Below are 16,739 nucleotides of genomic sequence, written 5' to 3' on the forward strand. Positions count from 1 at the left end.
TGTAATTTGCTAATACTAACAACATTGTTGAATATGAATCCTTGTTGTTAGGAATAGAAGTCACACAGACAAGGGCTATAAAGAATCTTCACACACAAGTGATGCTGAGTTGGTGTTATGTCAGTTAAGGAAAACATATCAAATTAGAAATAATAGACTTAAGCATTACCAAAATTTGGTGTGGGATTGCATCGAAGCTTTCAATGCATTCAACATCTCAGTGGTTCCTAGAGAGTTTATTTTCTACCATAAGGAATATGCATAAGGCAAGACTAACTGCGAATAAATTTGTACAAATACTCTAGCTATATAAATTTAAAACCTTTTCTCTATTTGCAAGACTTACACAATAAAATTGTTGCACAATATAAGTGCACTAAATGAAATTATATCATCTCATTTTGTACCCATGATCTTATTTATATAAGCAAAAATGACAATTTTGTAATGTTTCTCACATAGATGCATTCTTTTCTTGCTACACATCTTAATACTCATACACTTAAATGAAGAGCTATGTGACCCTGCTTGGTCACTTAATAAAGGTTAGGTCAGGGTCCCATGGAGGGAGGCTTCCTAAAAAATAGAGTTGGATCTGCTAAGATTTTTTAGGAACACTTTAAAGCTACTGGCCCCATAAATTTTGTAATGGAGTTCAGCTTAAAATTTACGAAAGCTCGTGGCCTCATGAATATAATACCTTTGTCTTATATACTATGAGTAGTAATAGAACAAGTAAAAAAATATCATTTGCCCTCCAAAATAGATTTTTAATGGAAATCTGAACTTAAATGTTTCACACGTGGCACATCACATCCCTAAGCTAGTGGGGCAATTTCTAGCCCCACCCCATTTTCACCTGCTCAAATATGCAAGCCTAAAAAGTAGGAGCATTTTTTAGGAAAAGATTCCAAATAATCCCCTAACCAAAAAAAAACAATTGTCCATGGGGTCTCCTCTTCCTAAAAAAATAGAAGCTTAAGCCTCTTCATGGGACCGCACCCTTAGCATACCACCTACCAACCACTCTCTACTTGAGCCAGAATCTTTTTTAACTTCTAGGAAAATCTTTCGATGAAATTGGCGAGAACAGAGGAATTGAAAATGCAGAAAAAAATAAATGGTTAAAATATCTCACAAAATATAGCTCACTTTATTTGACAATTTTTGCAGTTCAAACTACAATACTCATAAGTTCAAAAACTGTAAAAGATCAAAGACTCGTCTAATGCTCAAAATACACTATTTTGCATGTCAAGAAGTGGTTTCAATTATATTGCCTCTATTTTGCATGTCAAGAAGTGAGCTCAACTATGTTGTTTCTTATGTTAGTACCTACAACATCACTTCAAAAATGAGATGCCCCTAAAAAAAAAAAAAGTGTCATATGAGACCAAATCAAATGGAATTATCCCAAGAAAACATTTAGCACCTCCAACTTCCTTCTATTCTAGTCTGCACTGTCAAGATCACTTTAGCCAAATACACCCATTCACTTGCGAAACAATCAATCTTCTGGACGACCATAATTTGTTTCATAGACCACAAAAAAAGTGATCTACATTAAATATGTTCTTTTGCCCAAGATATCTATATTAGAAATACAGGCATAGATTTGATGAGGAGTACTCTCAAATAATACTTTCGTATCTTTCATTCAATTCATATTACATATTTATATGATTAGAATCTCCTATTTTGTAGGAGAGATCCTATAACAACTCTCTAATATAGATGAGTTATTTTTAATAGCTCATACAAACAAATAATCATACTAACAAACCTAACAAATAATGGAATATTCAACCACCCATAACTACATGAGTTGTAATTATAAATCACTTTACCACACCACATTATTATTTAAATGCATATGAACACTAATTCTTAACACCCCACTTAGTGTGAACATGGTAGAACTCACACCCTTCATTTGCAATAAGCCCAACACATGACCTTGATTTAAAACGTAAGGCACCCCCTATCAACCTTTCATGGTTTTCACACAGGCTTACCACGAACCTAGACATGAACAGGAACCTACCAACTGTACACCTTGTGTTGTGGTTTTCTGGATCCTCCCACAAACCCTTTCAAAATCCATGAACTGACTCTCTTTGGTGTTGTTATTCGCCACTTTGCTCGTACATTAGGGAAGTTATATAGAAATCAACATACATATCGCAAATGGGAATGGAACACTGGTTATATTCCCCCCCACATTGTGAAATTCCACTTATTCACACAACTAGGAACACTGAAAAACAAATCATATCATGCTACAAAATGCAACCAAAGTTGATGAGCGGCCCCATCGTTGGTGACTGATGAGAGATCATTGAATGTCCTCCAACCTCCTATGCCTCCATCCTCTAGTGAATTTGCTACTTAGCATATTTGGCTTTGAGGCTCAACTTTATAATACCACCCTTAATATGGATTTCACATACAAACGATAGTGCATCTAATGATAATTGAGGGAATTGTAAAATGAATTTTTTATTGACATTGTTGATGAGACAATAATTATTGACTTGTAAAAGATGGACCCTAATCTAGACAAAATGATACAAATAGACTTTAAGATAAAGCAATACAATTAGACCACTCTCGATGAATTTTTTTGTTAAGGAATTTTTATTTCAATGACCTGATTTGACCCTACCTTTTATAAATGAACTGCATGGATCAAAATGATCAAAGTTTCCAGAAGGAATGCTAGTAAATTAATCATTCTCTCCAATGATCGAGAGCACCCCACTTTTGGGATAAAACATCAAGCCTAGAAATGGAAATTGCTTGGTCCACTAGCTGCGACACTTTCTCATTTTGTGTCCCTGACGCGAGGGAGCAACAAGCAACCCGACTGCTTCAAGATGACTGGTCCCATTCCGTTCCAAGATATCAGGTTTTGGAACACTGAAGGCTGCTACTATTTCAGATTTTGTCGTCATGGCTCCGCCGAATTCCACGATCCCACTTCGGACCGCCAAACAATTACAGCCAATCACAAGTCCTCGTTAACTGATAACAAAGCTTCAAACAACTATCGATATGGTTGGCGCTTGTACCAAAGCCAAATGTTAAGCCATCTTGCAATTGCGGGTCACCAAATTGTAATACGCCCGATAACGATGGAATGGGCCTTCAAATACAGATTTTGCACAGCTGACACCCAATGAGGAAACTGCTTGAGCGATGCCAAACATATACATCTCCAGGAAAAAGACAAATTGTAGAACATTGGGCTAGAAATGCACCCGAAATAGAGATCGAACCTGTCAAAATACCAACAATAATGGGAAAATGCCTCACAACTTGGCACGAGCTCTAATAGAGAAGGTTGAGCCAACAAATGAGTCAGCGTGCAAGTCGCCGTCTTTGGTCTTTCCACATGCCTTATTGTTCTTCAACGTCAGCTACCACCATGAAAAATCCTCAGATCTAAAAGTGTTGACCCACAAATGAAGGCAATTGCACTTGAAGGGATCTACGATGCTAAAGTAGAACACGCTCTCTTCCGGCCTTTCAAGCAATTACGATCCTTCTTACACGACGCCTGCGGGAATGAATATGGGTCTGCAACTAGTTACCGACGGCAAAAAAATTTTGGAGGGGTTGGGTACGTTTTGGGTACGCCTGTTTAATAAACATATGAAATCATAAATACATACTTACTTAATACCTAAAACTTCAATGTATTATATTAAATTTAAAATTTTAATAACTACTTAATACCATATTAATATAAGATTATTTGATATTATTTAGTTTTTAAACATGTTAAATATAAAATCTATTGTTGCTTCTGGATTTGATTGTGTGACTTTATTTGCATCAACATTTAGGATCTTTGTAATCCATCAATTCACATTCATTCTTATCTTGGCATTCTCTAAACATCTTGATGATGGAACACAGAGTGATCTGAAACGTTGATGCAAATAAAATCGCGCAATCAAATCCAGAAGCAACAATAGATTTATCATTATGGATTGTGGAAATCTGATAATTCTAATGTTATATATTAATAATAAATATTAAAAAAATAAAAATAGAACTATATTCCTATCACTATTTTTCAAAACCTATTAATATAAATACTACTGAATAGGTCATTCATAAAATAACTCATGTATGATAATAATACAAATAAAATTAACAATAAATATTAAATATTATTTAATTTATTATTAGTCAATATAATTTAATATAACCAATTTAAGTTTAAATTTATTAAACAATATAATTTATTAAAATATTTGTAAGCTTAATAATAATAATAATAAACGATATTAAATTTAATAAAAAATTTAATAAATTAAAAACCAAAAATTAAAGTTAAAACTTATATAGAGTAAGTTTTAAAGGAGAAAAAGAAAAACTCTCGTCGTACGCACAGGAGGCTATTCGAATGGATGGAAGAGTGGACATCCCCCACCGGCTGCTGGCTGTTCGAATGGAAGACAATAGATATTCCGACGGCAAGGGTGGCAGAAATGTTTAAGTGCGACCTGAACAGAAGAGTTGTTGTCCCGTGAAATGCATGCAAACCATGCCGTCAAAGTCTTGTTAATCTGCTACTGCTTGCAAAAATATATTGAAAAATATTGTTGTTTAGGGTTGTGGTCATTATATTTTATGGTAAAATGGTTAGAAAAGTCTGAAAAATATTGTTGAACACTGGAATCGTTGTGAAAACCCCTTGTTTGAGTTGGAATCGACCAAGTACGCTGCTTGATGATTCCAAACGAATATTCTACAGACGTTTGTATCCGACTCCGATTCAGAAACGCATCGTACCTGGATACGCAAGGATTTTCTGCCAATTCGGTAACTTAGGTCTGCAGCATATAATGAAAAACGCCAACGCAAATACAGATATAAAATTTGGCAAATATATGCCACGAACCCCTTGCACCCAGAAGTACAACGCAATCTCCAATCATAAGTTGGTGAAAACAAAATAAGCATTATTTAGCTATTATCAACAACACAATCTCCAATCATAAGTTGGTCAAAAAAAAAAGAAGCACGATTTAGCTTATTATCATCAAAGAATAGTCACAGAAAACGATGAGGCTCTGATACCATATTAGAAATACGGGCATAGACTTGATGAGCATTACTCTCAAATAATACTATCTCTCGTATCTTTCGTTCAATGCATACTACATATTTATAGGATTAGAATCTCCTATTTTGTTAGGAGAACTCATACATGTGAACACTAATTCCTAACAATCTAGACCAACAATAAGAAAAAGGTATCATTGCAAGTAGTCGTTAAGATTAAACTTGGTAGATTAACTTAGTTTTAATTACTGGTACTTGTGTGCTTCTGGATAGGAACAGGTGGCAGGAAAAGGGAGAGCATTTTATCTATGTCCATTTTGCTTTTTTTCAATCCTTTGGCTTAAATGGTTTATGATCGCATACCAGCACCCTTGACCTAAATAAATTGTTAAGAGTTCTTGTAAGATTGCATGTTCAGGGTTTAGCAGTTCCTTTTGTGTTACCTCCCATTGCAAGCTAAAACTGTACCATCAAATATTTCCCAGGGTTAACGTTAAAAGATAAATCTGATGAGTTGATATGTTTGGAATTTTACTCATTCTACCCCATGCGAAATTTCTTAATTTGTTGAGATTAAAAAAGGTTCCACTGGCAATTCATTATCTGTAGACTCCAAATATTGCATGAACCATCATTGCATTCAAAGCAAACAGTGAATTGTAGCTCAGCAATAACCCTCCAAGCTGTATGTTAGCCATAGTAATCTCTATAAAATCCTGGGAAATCAACTTGGGAAAAACTATTACACAATGCTCGGCAAAATTCATGTTGAGATCAATTGAAGCATTTATAATCCAAATATGCAATAAATTACCAAATGCATACATTCACTTGCAGCAAGGGAAGAATGCTCCTTGATAGCACTAGATTTTCATTTCTTTAATGAAAACCCAATCCATAATAATTTTACAGAGTAACAATTTGAATAAAGGAAAGAATGCTCAAAAAACAAGAACCAAAGTGACTAGCTGAATAGCAAACCAATAAAAGATTCAATTATCAAGGACCATTTATAATCCAAACATGCAATAAATTACCAAATGCATACGTTCACTTGCAGCAAGGGAAGAATGCTCCTTGATAGCACTGGATTTTCAATCCTTTAATGAAATCTCAATCCATAATAATTTTACAGAGTAACAATTTGAATAAAGGAAAGAACGCTCAAAAAAGAAGAACCAAAGTGACTAGCTGAATAGCAAACCAATAAAAGATTCCATGATCAGAACTAACACATGCTGCGACTCCAAAAGAAGCTTTTGGCTTCCTATTTCAAAAATTTTAATGTTTTCACCAATCTTATTACACATCCATTTTCACGGGAGATTTACATTTCATTTGCTATAGAGATGCACCTACCTAACAAAATTATATAAAATTTACATTCAATTTCTTTCCAGTTGAAAAATAGCCTTAAAAAATAAAGGGTCGTTACCCAGTCTTCTGATTGATAGATAAAATTGCACTTATAAACAACCTGAGAAAAGATTTGGCTATAATCAAATGGAGTTTCTCAAAAAATAATAATAGAGCACTTGGATCAATAATGTTTATTACTGGCCTTGTGAATCATCTCTTGTAAAGCCACGTCCACGAGCCAAACCAGCTCCTCTCTGCAACATGCAATTAAACACACAAAGTTTAACATTACATTATTAATCTCAACTTTAACAATAGTAAAGCTACTTTATTCGCCCTTCTTTTTATTTTCATTTACTTTATTTTGTATAAATTTGAGTGGTTTGATTGATTTGTTCTCTTTCTATTCTATTCATTAATTCTTTAGGATTCCCCTCTTTTAGTAGTTTGTTATTAACCCTATGCATCTATACCCACACTCTCTCGTTACCTTGGTTCTCATACCCATTCATCCTCTCCTTTTTATCTTGCTTAGTCTGCTAACAACCAATCAATTCTTTTCTCTTGTCTTGGTCTCTTTCTGATGTTGGATCATGAAATTTGATCTTTACACAGCTGATACCAGAAGCTATGCACAACAAACATTATTGGCTGTGCAAATTATATGTCTACAAAGCTACTTCAGTTTAACCTCACTCACTTAGATACTCCACTTTATTATAATGTTCAAGAACGATCAACCTACAGTAGCATACTTACTATAGATAAAGATATATCACTGGAGGATGGCTTTGAATAATTTGCTCAAATGAAGGGCAACGAAAACAATCGAGTCTGAAACAATATAAGTTTAGAGAAAATCACTATTTTAGTATTTCAATTAGTCATGTGAAGCATGGGTTTCATTTAAGTTTAAGAAAGTTCTAGAGGCTGTAGTTTACAGTTAAATATTGTTATAATTATCTTTCATTTTGGTAGCATATTTCATGATGCTAGAATTGAACTAAAAGGCAACTTATCATTAGTGCATGTGCAGGATCATGTCAGGTGGTCACATTGTCTAAATAAAATCCAGGTTTACGGAGGTAGGTTACTTTAAACAGGCATCCAATCCTGCATCAACAAAAAAATATTTTATTTTTGTTGGTTGAATTTTTTATTTTTAGTCTAGGTTAGAGCTTCAAGAGCATCTTGTGGAGTTCTGAAATGATAAAATCTTCATTCATCAAGACTTGACTTCCCTTGCTAAAATCAAAAGCAACTAGATTGTTTAATGTGCTTCTATTAGACAATTTCAACGTATCAAACGTTGGAATGATTAACTGGTATATTATAAACTAGAAATGAATTAATTTACTCAATTTGCATGCCTAGGGAAGTGTTCAAAAGGAATGTGGCCATTGGCATTCCATTCTTGTTTTATTGTTTCATTTCAAGTGCCTAAAATGGAGGGAAAAGCTAGTGATTTTTGAGGAAATAATAAAAGACTTCAATTTCCCAAAGAGCACGACTTGGTTCTTGTTTGTTCATTGTCAAAAGGAATTCACAACATCAAGTCGTTGGATATAGTTTTACCAATCTTGGAATTTTCAAGCACAAAGGAATTTCAAAAGACAATTTGAGAGAAATGAAACAACAGATTTGAGTGTCTTTTTTGTTTCTCAAGGGTTAAAACTTCTATAAAATAAAATATTTGATCATGTTAAGAAGCAGCATTCAACAACAGCAAGGTTGGAGAAGGAACTTGCAGGTTGCTCCAGCAAATTGCCCAAGGAAGAGTGTAGGCAATTGGCTTGCCAAGAGGAAAAAGATAGAAAAAGAGAAAGAAGAGTTTTGCAGGTGTGTTGGAGATGTTAAAGGCAGCCATGAGAGCTGTAGGATGAAGAAAAATATCAGACTTTAAATGAGGAGTCAAGCTAAGGAGGAGTGAAGGGATGAAGATTCAACGGCTTGTAGGCATTAAGTGCCTAGAAACATTGTAAAATTCTGACTTTTGTTTCTTGTTGTAATCATTCATATATGTAATTGTTCTGGAAGGATTTCGTAATAAAGATATGTTTCAAGCTTTGTTTCAAAACTGTTTATGTGGGTGGTACGATAAGTAAAGGCTGCACGATTGGGTAGTTTGATAAGACCCCCTGATCTTGTCTGCATCAAAATGGGTGTTCTTATTTCTGTCAAGTATGTATAAGCATCTCTCTGTCCTCTTGCTATTGTATACATTATTAGAGTGGTGTCATAAAATAAAGTTGCAGGAGAATACGACCAGTTGATGAGAGGTTTGTGATGGACCTGGTATTGAATACATTAAACAATTAAACAGTTAAACAGAAACATTTAGAGTGTTGACAACAAGAGAGAAGGATAAAAAAATGTTTGAAACCTTCGCAGGGTTGTTCCTACGAGGAGAATAGATGACTGAACAACTTGAAGAGCATCAGTACGAAGATAGATGTAATGACTCGTGATTATGGCAAGCCTGGCATCTAAAAGGAGATTGTATTAAATTGTCCAGCAAGATTTGATGGCCAATGGAAGTCAACAAGAATCAGCTGAAAGGAATTTAAAATGGCTTCAAAAGGACTGCAGCTGCAACCCACAGACCACCACTGAGAATCAACTCCTATAGCTATTATGGTTGGTAATCGCACCACTCAAACTATACTTCAATAGTGCGTAGAATCAATATAAATATTTCCTGCAACTCTAAAGCTGAATCAAATGTGCTCTCAATACCATTTGCATATATGCGGGGTGGTTTGTGTCACATGAAAGTTTATTCATATTGGGTCCTTGGAATTTAATCTGTTTCAGATTCCTATGGTAGGATTCATCCTCGCTGTAACATAAAACATTGGCTACACTAGTTAATCTTTTATAATGCTTTTTTATTCTTTGTCCATTGGGGGAGTACTCTTTATTGCTACTTTCTGTGTTGCTTGTTTAGTGTCAGAGTAATCTTTCACATTGACTCAGTTGGCACTTTTTAATTTAACTGTTGCAAGACAACTTCTAAAGGTTTGTAATAAAATTTAGCTAATTTTCAATCATTAAAAAACCGATGTTATTCATGTTGGAAGATACTTTCGATTAGGGTTCCACTGTCCTTGTATATATTCATGTGAAAGGACACTGGAAGCATTTAATATTGTAGAGTTACCTTTCCTGCTTCCAATATCAACTATCGAGAATTGTGAGCTTCAATGGTTCATATTGTCATAAGTAGAGAACCTATTAATAAAGGATCCTTATCCCGATCAAATATGCAAAATGATTTTATTTCACAAGGCTGTAACTCTATAGCAGACAACTAACTGTTCTAACTATGTCCTTTCTAACTTTCTCAGATACCTCCTAACCTAAGTCACTGCATTCAAGTTTGAGTTTAAATTCGCCAACAATAAAATTTGGATGAAATTCGACAAGAGGAAAAAATTCGAAAAAAAATTCGTCATTAAATTCGCTTTATATAAATTTGTTATTTTAGAAAATTATAAATAATAATCTTTAAAATATCAAAATAAACAATATTAAATTTGTTTATTCTAATTTATATTTGTCAAATTTTATATATAAATAATTAAAAATTTGAATTAAATATTCAATTTTTAGTATATTAAATTTTAAATCTCACAACTTATATAGTAAATACTAAATGTTAATATATTAATAACATTATATCGGGCAACAACTTATATTAAATGTTTAATATTACATTTCTCCCGTCTCCCAACAAACCCTACCGGCGGCACAAGCACAGTGTCGACATGCGGCCCTTCTATGGCCCTCATACCTGCCAACGGCAACATTGAACTCCTTATCAGCCGACGGTAAAAACTCCTACCTGTTATCCTGCGAATTTTCTACAAATTTTTGCGAATTTTATTCGTTTTTAGAAGTTCGCCAAATTTCGAACCTTAAGCCGAAAATTGCTCCTAACAATACATACATGGATCTTGATAGATAAGTGAAGTAGCATTATCATTGCATGTTCCTAGAATGTCCCAGCCCTCTTAATCTCATTGTAGGCATCATTGATTTGCCTCATTTCACCACCAAGGTCCACATAGAAGATACAAAGTTTTCAACGTTTTCTTTCTAGCTCTGAAGGAATGTCAGTCTTAAGTGTCAGAATCATTCCTTGTGGAAGTACCATAATTTCCATAATTCCTACAAGGCTTCTCCCACCTTGCCCCCTTACATGTGAACTTTTCTTCCTACCAAGATTGTCTAGCTTGCCCCTCTACCTGTGAATTTTTCTTCCTACCAGGATTGTCTAGCTTGCCCACCCTTAGCCATGGGCATTTCTCTATGGATAACATTAAAACTTGCATATGCCCTTCCATGGTGGCGGTGGACAATGAGTACAGAAAAACAGCGGCACTGGTTTCAGCATTGATTTTTTCAGTAGTTCATTGTTTCTTGGAAGGTTCTATATATTGCATGGCTGTTTGTACTCGTATTGGGATCATTTGGTTTAGGTTTTACCAATTTTTAGAATACCTCCTAAAGCTAACATTGTTTTAGTGTCATTTCTTTTCTCATTCTGTGTCTTTTTTCTAAGCCTTTTCTAGTATAATTGGATACACTTTCAAGTACCACACTGACTGGTCACTTTTGCGCATTAATTCTTCTTTTCCTTCATCATCTGAATGCAGTATTTTTATAACTATTTAATCACCCAGCTATTTAATAACTAAAGTTTGATTTCATAATTATTAAGATATCACTAATAATTGGATGAGGGGTATACAACAATGTGGCACCCAAACATCATAATGTGAGGTTGTAAGTCACAGAATTGGAAATTGAGGTTTTTTTGGCTATTCTGACATGTCTTGGGCCTTGGCAAAGACCATATCACATGACTTGCCACCAAAATTATATAACAGATATAGTTTGTGATAGAAATTGCAAAATATGTAACGTGAGCAAAAGATGATGTACATGTGAAGTGGTCAACCTGATTTTAATGAAGCAACACTCAAAGAGAGACTATCTTCACATAATAATTAATTATTTGAATTGTTCTCCTCTGTCAAATATATCTCTACCAATATCTCTAACTCAAAGTTATCTTAAAAGTCAAGATTGCCATGTAGATCTTTAGAATTCATTTTTCCATGATAGTCTTAGCTCACATATCCTGTTAAAGCTTTATAATAATAATAGAGCATTAGTATTGTGCTCTGCACCAGCACTTAGAGCTATTTGAATCAACCTATAAGTGATTAAATAATTCTTCTCTAATCTGTCAAATAGCGAAACCTAAACTGGTGTTCATTTGTAATGGATTAAATTAGTACGCACATCCCTATTAAGTAATAAAATATCAAAATTGCTGACAAACTAAGTTACTTCACATTCTTCAACAAATAGGCTACATAAGTGAAGCTAAGAAAATTATGATCTTCGTGAAAATTTGGGCCAGAGATAATGTTTTATTTTAGAGCAAATTGAAATTCTTATGAAAAACAGTGTTACAAAAAATAAATTTTGGACTAACCTTGGTACCCCTCACATTTCTTCCTCGACCTCTAGATATTTGAGATGGAGACACTCCAATATTCCTTCCCCTTTCTCGTTCTCTTATCTGTTTCCCCTCTTTTGCCCTATCAGTTAAGTTTATAATCCTTGTATTAGCACGTGTGTTTTCTTGTACCATTTCACTAGATGTGCTTACTACATCAACCTTGTTTTTATCTTCAACAATTACATCTGAAGCAGTAGCTGCCAATATCTGTTGTGAACTGTGATCTGATTGTGCATCAGTGATATTAACTCCCCGAGCCTGCTGAGAACTTTGTTCTGGCATTGCTGCATCAGAAATATTAACTACAGAGGCCTGCTGAGAATTTTGATCAAAGTCTGTGGATGTCTGATTTAAATTTTCTGTAATTTCTTCAGAGGGCAAAACAAATTCCGGCTGTGTAAAACCTTCACCTTGCATTTCACGCTTATCCTCATCATGAGCTACAAGCTCAATATCTCCTGTGAAACTATCCAGATTACTTGATGCAATCTCAACATCATCTAAGTCAACAGGAATCTCTCCCTCTTCAACATCCGGTGGATCAGAGATTTGACTACCTTCAGTGGCTTCGACAGAAAAGTTATCTGTCACAATTTTTTCATTCTCAACATCGAGACCAGAATGCACCCCTTGAGACTCTGGTTCTTTAGAAGCAGAGGCACTAGCATCAGCTCCATCAACCAGCTCCACAATTAGCAAACCTTCTTCTTGCTGCTTCCCATTATCATCGCCCCCAGACAGGATCTCAATCGATGATTGAACTATGGTCGGAGATTGCTGCTTTTCCACCAAAAGCATCTCAACCTCTTCAGTTACATCTTGCTGTACTGGAGTGTCAACTTTTTCATGTTTTTTTTCACTAGAATCAGCCTTATCTAACTGACATCCATCTTCCTCAAGTGGTTCATCTATTTCCTTTGGTTTTTCTGAAGACTGTGATTTCTCTACTTCACCATATTCCTCAGTGTCAAGTTTATCCTGAGCTTCTTGTTGCTTCCCAAACTTTGAGTCATCAAACCTATGTATTCGGGGCCGTTTTAAGTCTTTTGACGTAGGTTCCTCTGGTTCTAAATTCCTTTTACTACCATTACCAGTCATCTCAGACAGCTCTTCCTTGAGATTATCTTTTAACTCTGCTTCATTTGCAACATTCTCCATTTCATCCATCTCCTGTGTAATCTCCATTGGAGGAATCTTTTCTGTCTTTTCAAATGAAGGATCACCTTGATCAGTAAGTTCTTCTTGCATGTCCATACGTCGTGCCTTCTTTTGAAATTGTGCTAAATCCAATTTTGTGTCTGGTTCAGCAGATACTTCTTCATCTGCATGTGATGTAGAGGCAACATGAGCACGCTTTCGAACACTAGGACCTGCTGATAATGTGCCAAGCACAAAGGGCAAACTTGTACTTTCTGATCCTACAACTGAAGCAGATGGAGCAGGAAGAGCTCCTTGGGATTCTATTTCCACAGGTATTCCACTTTTCCCTTCCTCAACAGTCTCTGCTTCCATTTCAGATCCATCAGCTTCCACGGCAGAATCTTGTTGATTTGTTCGTTCTATTCGAGGTCGAATTATCCTCCTACCTGTTTTTCGTGATTTCTGTACAGAATACAAATAAGTCATGTGGAAAACAGAACAAGCTCAATGCACAGTTAACAATTAGAATCAAAATACAAATAACATATAATCAATTTTCCTTACCTCTTTATCATCTAGCATAGGTTTCCCCTGATGCAGCTTCTGCTCTTTGTCATCACTACCTTTTACCTGAGATGGAATACTTGTGCTTCCACCTGATCCTTGTGCAGAATGTTGATAAAAAGGAGTAGATGCAAGAGCCTGTCGAGGAATCTGTCGAATGGTAACTGCAGTACTTGAAATAATTGGTCCAGTAGTGGTTGGTAATGTACTAGTTGCAGTGGTACTACTTGGAGCAGATAGGTTTGATTTGCCAGGAGCTACAGTTACAATAGTTGACACACTGCCTGAAGTAGATATTGTAGGTAGAACATCTCCTGTTCCTACAGATGGTACAACCAAGGATGGAAAATCAATAGCACTTGAACGAACGGTTGGCACATCAGTGGCTACAGCATTTGAGGCCTCTTCAAGCTGGTCTACTGCAGAAAGATAGCTCACGGCTCTGTCATCTAATTGAGCCTCAGCAGAAAGCTGACCAAGTGATGAAGCACTTACCTGTGACAAACCATTCAATCTCATTCTTCAGAAAAAGTCATAGACTAAATTTATCTTGATATTAACTTTATTAAAAGCAGAACAAAAGTGAATATAACAGATATGAGAGCATTTGACATCCCAAAATTTTCATAACAGAGCCCGACTTCTTGATAAATGAATTGGCTCTTAACAAACAAACAAACATAATTCTTCTGTACTAAACGCAAATTGTCTGGTTTATTTTATTTATTAAGTATGCTTATGGGAAGGCAAAATTTAAAAGATATTGTTCGGAAAATTCTGCTAAAGACCTTAGATGGTACCCACCAATGACAGACCAAAAATGTCTAAGAACAGATGATAATGAAGAGATATTAGATGCTCATCAAATACCTCTAGATTATTACCCCGTTGACGTTTATAGCTTTCAAACTCATCTTGGAACTTCTTCTTTTCCTGCAACACATATAACAGCAATGTTAAGTTTCATAACAAAAGGAAACCCAAGAGAGTGCATTAATTGCCTTGATCCAAGCAAAATTGTAATTAAAATCTATCAAGTCAAATGATGATATACGGCTAATATTATTCCAGCTTATACTGATAGACACTTCTGACAAATAAGGGAAGAGATGAAGCAAAATATTATTTTTTATAGAATAAGATTTACAGGACAACATTATAACGTAAGCAAGTGTACAGGTCAATAAGTATTAAGCAATCATCTAACCATCAAACAAGAGTTTTGAAACCAAGCTCGTGAGCTTGATTGCATACTAGCCCTATTGCAATAGAAAGAAAATATGGTAGTAAATGAACAAGAGTTAGTTTCAAGTCTTACAACCTGAAACAAAACTTTACAAACTGAACTCATTAGTGGTGACACTGATCTGAACACTCTCATATTCATTTTTTAAGTATAATATAATCACATTAGAATAACATTTATGTTCCTGCTGGAAATATTATAGTTGTCATTAATGTCAAGAAAGAAAGTTACATTAATTGGTATTGATGTCAAAGGCATGAAGAGCATTTTGTCCATCATGGAAGGAATTGGTTGATGAGATTAGAAAGAAGGCCAAAAGCCACTAAACGTTATTCAAGAATACATCATGCTAGGCAACCTCAATATCTACTTTGGGGGCAGCAACGAATATAGGACGATTAATTACCGTTCATAAAAGCAGAGATCACTATTAGAGAGCAGACATTAATAAAATTAGAAAGCAGCAATGTCATTATGAAAGAATTTGAATTTACTAAGAAGAGCAGCGATTATACTTAACAATCACAAAGCAGTGATTATATTAATATGAAGGCAGAAATTTCAGTATGATTTAAGAAGGTTTGTTAACAAAGGAGATGACTTTTCAAATGGTTATCTCTATTCAAAGGAATTCCTCTCTTCATAGAGGCAAGAGAAAAGAGAGAATTGTGGATGCCTCTCTTCATAGAGGCAAAAAGATATAAAAAGAGAATAGAAAAGATAATGTCATGTGTACACTGTTGTGTTGTAAACACACACGCCCCAATTGTGAATGGGGACCCCCACTTTTTCGCTTGTTAACATAGTCGTTTTGCTTGATTTTGTCTTTAGCTTGGCAGTAATTTTGATCTTTTAGCCTTTAGGTGGCTATGTCTTGTCAGTCTGGGAGAGAACAGTTGATCAACCCTTGAATGTCTTAAAGTGCAAAGTCTTGTCCTTAGGGTGTGATCAACTTGACATAAAGTCAATTCAAATTTCAAATGCAAGCAAATCATTGCCTAGGTCAGCCTCATTAAGGAATTTGTATTCCCAAGTGTGGACCGCATAAAAGAGAGAGATCTATAACTTCATTTAAACATCAATTCAATTCAAATGCAAACAAATTTGAAGGCAGAAGGCAGACAAGCAACAGATCAAAGCGATTTGGGATCAGGTTGTGAGCGAATTTCACCAGATTTGGAGCGAATTTTCCTCAGCAAAATGTGAAACATCAGATTGGAGGTAGTTTTGATCAAAGAAGCCGAATTTCCAAGTAAGGGCAGATCAGAAGTGAATTCCACCAGAGTTAAGAGTTGAATGAGAGGGAGGTGAACTTTGATAAAGAGACATAGCAGAGGTGAAGGAAGGTGATTTCCAGCTGAAATGCATGCAAATTTGTTTTAGACTTGAGCGAATTTCCTTACCAAAACCTCATTTTCCAGAATTGAAACATTATTTTCAGAAAAATCCAAGATAAAAAGTGCCATTTCCAGACTGTTAGATACAAAATCAGAATGTATTAAGATCTGTTTTTTCTGGAAAAATGTGTGAAAATGGTGACAAAGGATTTTAGAAGGGTTAATGAGCCAAAATTTTGTAAAATATTGATGATATTGTAAGTGCAATTTGTTTCACAGCATTCCTAAAGGCTAACGGTCATGAATAGTGAATTTGAAATGCAAGGGTTTGAACTTTCATTTGATTATCTTAATCTCCTTGCATTTCACTTAGGGTTTCATCTACAATCATGATTCAAAGTGTGCTCACGTTTCATCCAAAAAATGATTGCAAGGATTGATGGAAGGATGCACATGGAACATGGAAAGAACTTCACGACATGTA

General features: G+C 35.0%; 1 protein-coding gene across 1 annotated transcript in view; it reads right to left on the bottom strand.

The window, feature by feature from the left end:
- Positions 1 to 6,315: 6,315 nt before the first annotated feature.
- LOC131038426 (nuclear-pore anchor) overlaps positions 6,316 to 16,739 on the bottom strand; it is a 134,254-nt gene continuing 123,830 nt past the window's right edge. The window contains exons 46-49 of the mRNA XM_057970860.2: positions 14,543 to 14,605; positions 13,673 to 14,167; positions 11,942 to 13,570; positions 6,316 to 6,689 (exon numbers count right to left, since the gene is read on the bottom strand). Coding sequence (XP_057826843.2) covers positions 6,630 to 6,689; positions 11,942 to 13,570; positions 13,673 to 14,167; positions 14,543 to 14,605 — 2,247 coding nt within the window. The 3' untranslated portion in view covers positions 6,316 to 6,629. The remainder of the gene's footprint in view (positions 6,690 to 11,941; positions 13,571 to 13,672; positions 14,168 to 14,542; positions 14,606 to 16,739) is intronic.

Source organism: Cryptomeria japonica, chromosome 8 (genome assembly GCF_030272615.1).
Source record: "Cryptomeria japonica chromosome 8, Sugi_1.0, whole genome shotgun sequence".
Taxonomy (NCBI): domain Eukaryota; kingdom Viridiplantae; phylum Streptophyta; class Pinopsida; order Cupressales; family Cupressaceae; genus Cryptomeria; species Cryptomeria japonica.